This window comes from Pollicipes pollicipes, unplaced genomic scaffold (genome assembly GCF_011947565.3).
Source record: "Pollicipes pollicipes isolate AB1234 unplaced genomic scaffold, Ppol_2.1 Scaffold_6138;HRSCAF=7277_pilon_pilon_pilon, whole genome shotgun sequence".
Classification (NCBI taxonomy): Eukaryota; Metazoa; Arthropoda; class Thecostraca; order Pollicipedomorpha; family Pollicipedidae; genus Pollicipes; species Pollicipes pollicipes.
This window is the reverse complement of record NW_023596818.1, coordinates 17,950,800-17,955,858: the sequence shown is the minus strand read 5'-3', so window position 1 is coordinate 17,955,858 and position 5,059 is coordinate 17,950,800. Positions and strand designations below refer to the sequence as shown.

General features: G+C 50.6%; 1 protein-coding gene across 1 annotated transcript in view; it reads left to right on the top strand.

Moving 5' to 3' along the window:
* The window catches only part of LOC119105393 (uncharacterized), a 30,623-nt gene extending 29,365 nt beyond the window's left edge, over positions 1 to 1,258 (top strand). The window contains exon 4 of the mRNA XM_037228860.1: positions 1,161 to 1,258. Coding sequence (XP_037084755.1) covers positions 1,161 to 1,258 — 98 coding nt within the window. The remainder of the gene's footprint in view (positions 1 to 1,160) is intronic.
* Positions 1,259 to 5,059: the final 3,801 nt, after the last annotated feature.

The window sequence follows — 5,059 nt, the reverse complement described above, 5'->3', positions numbered from 1 at the left end:
GGCTTGTGTATCGAACACAATGCGCCTTTGGCCTCCCAGCAGGGTCCAGATTCCGCCGCGGCGTATGAAGATTGACAAGTACGATTTTCAAGCATCTGAACTCTGTGACCAAAAGGTGTTTTCCTCCACGAGTGTCGCACATCCCACTGATTTTTGACATTGCCAGAGGCGGATACAAACCTCATAACTTGGGGTAAGTCGGCATGTGTTATTAATTTACGAGCTTATACAGATCAACATTATATGTTATTTGCCCGTTTTGGAGATAAAAAATGGTTGCCTAGATTTCAAGGCAGCCGGGGTGGCGAATCTGCTACTGTATCTGCTGTTCGCCTTTCGAGCGTGCCTAACCACGGAACTGGGACGAAGAAGCAATGGAGCTTTGCGGTATCTCAGCAGGCAAAAACTCTGACCCCGGCTGTTCAGGTGAATGTCTTTGAATAATGTCGTCTGCGTCTACACGTGTCCACATAAGCTGCAAGAATAATACAAGACATCATTACCCAGCATGTACCTTGTGACTTAAATCCAATACAGACCTGATGGATGCTTACTAGCTTTTCCGAGTCCCTTTAAGCTTTCGATTATTCGTGGGACATCAATACAGACCGGCATCAATACAGACCGGCGTCAATACAGACCGGCGTCATTACATACCAGCACCAACACAGACCGGCATCAATACAGACCGGCATCAAAACAGACCGGCATCAATACAGACCGGCATCAATACAGACCGGCGTCATTACACACCAGCACCAACACAGACCGGCATCAATACAGACCGGCATCAAAACAGACCGGCATCAATACAGACCGGCATCAATACAGACCGGCGTCATTACATACCAGCACCAACACAGACCGGCATCAATACAGACCGGCATCAAAACAGACCGGCATCAATACAGACCGGCATCAATACAGACCGGCGTCATTACATACCAGCATCAATATAGACCGGCATCAATACAGACCTGAATCAAACGCCGGGCACCACTTCCACCGACTGCTAACTTGCCGGTCGGACCGCGGCCCCGATCCGGCCACGACGGGCGCCTGGACCGTGACGCTGTCCACCGAGCTCAATAACAAACACGAGCAGCGATTTCGGGCCGGCGGCCAGTCATGCGGCACGCCCCCGCCATCCCGACGGGCAGACCCAGGGGCGGATCAAGGGGTTGCAGGGTGCGCCGCCACCATCGCCTACCAAACGGCTCTGCTGACACAGGTCTACTATATCCCAGTGGAGAAGTGAGCATTTCCTCCGAGGCTGGTAAGCGTCGGGGCGGTTGGACTCCGTGTACGCCAGCCCTGCCGTCGCCCGTGGCCGAGCGGGAGCGGGTGGAGCTGCAGCCGGCAGCTGCGACGGGGTAACGAGTCGCCGATGGTATCAGGGTGCGCTTCCACCTGTTCTCCGGCACGGAACTGGGGCCGCGTACACGCACGGGGCACCCGGTGGGCGGCCGGGGGCGGGGGCCGGTCGGTGCGCAGCTGGGCTTGATTTTAGGCTGTTCAGGTTTTTCGCATTCTCTTCATCCTTCCGCTTTCATATCTGGGTGAGTGCACTTCATGCTTCGAACTAACTGACCAGTGCTCCGGGGCGAGCTGTATGTAACTGTGAGCAGGTTGTTTTGTGCACACAGTACCACTAGATTCACAGATTTGGTGCCGGTGTTCCGCCAAGAAAAGCGCATCCATCGAAAATAGACCATCCCCAGCAACACAACTGCTGTTTTTTTTTAGTTTCGGTCGATTGGAGGAAGATGTAAAGGGTATAGAGGGAGCTTTGTATCTCCCATTCACGAGGAAATGGTCACAAGGTTCTCGGCATTCCTTGCAAAATTCATTGAATACAACCCCCCCCCCCCCCCTCCAACGTTTGTCTCTGTCTCCGTCTCACAATGGAAGTTGAATGTTTTGTGAGCTAACTAAGTTAAGGAACTTGAAAGCAAAAGCTTAAATTATTATCAAAAGCCTGTGTGCACATTCCGACGATCAAAAGGCCTCCAATGAGCCTTATCGGTTTCCGCATGCGAAAACCCATAACGCTCATTGGAGTCTCACTATATGGCGGAGGGACTGTTTGTTTTTTTAGAGAGAGAATGTGTAAGAAAGCAGGATGAGCTGCAGGTTGCTTGTGGACGGTGGGACGAATCAGAACAGACGGGATGTTCGAATCGGATTTCATTAACCAAATAAGGAGGTTAATTATGGGCCATTTCGTGCACATCGGTCAGCAACTACGCATTTTGACTCAGGGAGGTAACAAGGTTCTCCGCAACCCTCGCAAAATCCTTTGAATTTAGTCAGACTTGCCACACCAAAATAGTGAAAGGCCTCGAAGATTCTACTTCAAACCTCTTTATTAAATCTATGTTTCCACATCCGCCCACCATTCCCCCTAAAACTATCCATAGCCGAGTTTTATGCAACCTCCGACAGACGCCCGCCACTGAGGGAAGGGACACTAGAGGGGAGGGGCCGCTGGGGGGGGCCGGATGGCGCTCCGCCGAACTGGACGGGCGCCGGACACGCGGCTCTTCCTCCAGAAATCCGCCGGGCCGCCGCACGCCCCGCAGGAAATCGCCCGCCACCTGGCCCCGTGACGTCACCAGGGCTGCTGACGTCACGCTGGCGACAGCCAGCTGATCGATGTCTTCATTTCCGCTCGGCTTGGCTCGCGACTTGAACGAGCCCCGAGCGCAGCCCGCGCGGATTAAACGAGCGACAGACGGAACGGTGAGATGGGCTGATTTCGGCGAAGGGTTGGGATTTTAACTTTCTCTCTGCTGTTAGCGGCTCTGGAACTCTTGAGGGACGGGTTACCGGCACTACCTGATGAGCAGACGCATCATTCAGATTATGTTCTGGAATTCAGTATACATGTCAAAATATGTGCGGCTTTGATCTTTAGGGGCCGTGGATACCAGTCACATATTATGGTAATATCAATACTTGTGACTAGTTTTGAGACATTTCGGTGTTCAGATAGGCGGGTACCCATCCCGTTTTTAGTTTCAAGTTTGTGCATTCAGTTTGGATTTTTTCCATCTTCGGATATGCGTTAAAACCGAGCAATGATGTCTTTAATTCAGAGCGTGCCACGTTCACCCATTAACATCATGGATACACTTTAGATTGATATACCTCGTGTTCTTACATTTGGAAAGCATCATATTGACGTGATCAGGATTTCGCCCAGGAGGTGGCCAGATGTGGTCATAGAGGGCTCTGTTTTTTTCGGGACCTGCTTAGGTTCGGGATTTAATTATTGTGCTACAGGAACCCGTTCTTGTCATTTCCCAAGCCCTTCGAAAACCTTAAACTGTTAAAAAATACTGACCCAGGTGCCCCCGCCACTTTCAGGGAAGAGGCATGGCTTTCACGGTCATGTGCCCCCTTGATTACGCCACTGGCCTCGGTGACTTGTGACCCGGAGAGGGTGCCTCGAATTTTGAGTTGGGGGACAGCTTTTCTGGGGCCTCCTTGACAAAATGAGGCCTCCTTATAAGGGGCTTCCTGAAAAGTGTCGTATGCAAGGGGGAGGGGCACAGAAGGCGTGAGCCTCGTATCATACCTAAAATGGATCACATTCAAGTAATAGATCTGGACAATTAAGAAATCAAGAATGGGAGCCTTGTGATTAGTTAAGAAAGAGCCTCGGCAACTTAAAGCAGGGCCTCCTGTGAGAGATATTGTCCTCCTAATGCATACACGGGCCTCTTAATGTATGGCAGTATGTTACTGATTAAATAAGGAGCTTTCAAATCCATCAAAGGAGCATACTCTGTTTTGCATGCGGTTTCGAATCAGCACGCAAAACAGGACATGCTGATGCGAGCCCGCGGCTATCTGAGATTCAAAGAGTCTCCTTTCTAGAAATGAGGCCTCCTGAACATAGGGGTGTCTTCCAGCCCCGAACAGAGGCCTCCTAGCATGTAACGGGGGCTCCAGAGCCAGCAAAGGGTCTTCTTTAACACAGCATTGGGCAAAAATTGGGCCTGATATAGAGCATGACTACCTTATTCGTAAATACAGTATCACGCTCGAAAACGGTCCTCGTTATGCACAACCCAGTCAAGTGAGCCCGAGTTATTGCTCTCTAGCACAGGCATGAGACCGCTTGATCTTAATTTTGGTAATACATGGGTAGCTACAATGCCTTTAGTTTGAGGAGAGGAGCCTTGCAATTTCTGGGTGGGGAGTGGAGGGTGGGGGAACACACTCTTGTCACTCTGACTGTAGGCAAGCGAGGCAACTGTCCCCTGTCCACCTCCTCCGTGTTATGCCGCCCTTGTTCCTGTGAACAAGAGCAGGACACTGTCATCCCTTGAGGCAGGCATAGGATAAGAGGATGTACCAGTACCGGATATGTTGCAATGGGTATCCTAAGCAAGACCAGAGTTAACCACGTGTTATTCACATTGGTGCCGAAAACAAGTTTGTTTTTTTAGCCCCCTGTGCGTATTTTGTGTCGTGCTCTACATTCAAATATTTGTTCCCCTAACGAGATTTTATTAAAAATGTGATAATTTTGTGTAAGATTTTCGTCAAAGGCACAGACATGACGATAGACCGCTCACCACCTGGTGGTACTCTGTCAATGACGCGTTTAAGTTGCCGTGTCTGCAGCATGGACGTCACTGTATGTACTTTCAGGGTGGGGGGGGGGGGGGGCGCTGAGCCTCCCCCAACGCTAACATGAATCCTCCCCAGTGCTGACTTGGGCCACCCCCCTCCCATGCTGACTAGAGCCCGCCCCCCCCGCCATGCTCCTCTGAGCCCCTCACTACATTCGAATAAGGAGGAATACTGGGCCATAAAACTACATAAATTGTTTTACTGTTTGTTATAGTGTCGCACCTAGATGATCACTATTCATATCATGTTCAATTTGCCCCAAATAGTATCCTGTAAGTACCTTGGGCTTTGTCACCGCCAACTCCTTCGTATGGTAAGCCAGTCTGCACATGTTTGACAAGTTTTGCACATGAGAACACCTGGGCTGAATAAGGAACATCTATGGTAATATTTGGCAGCCGTTGAAATAACGGGG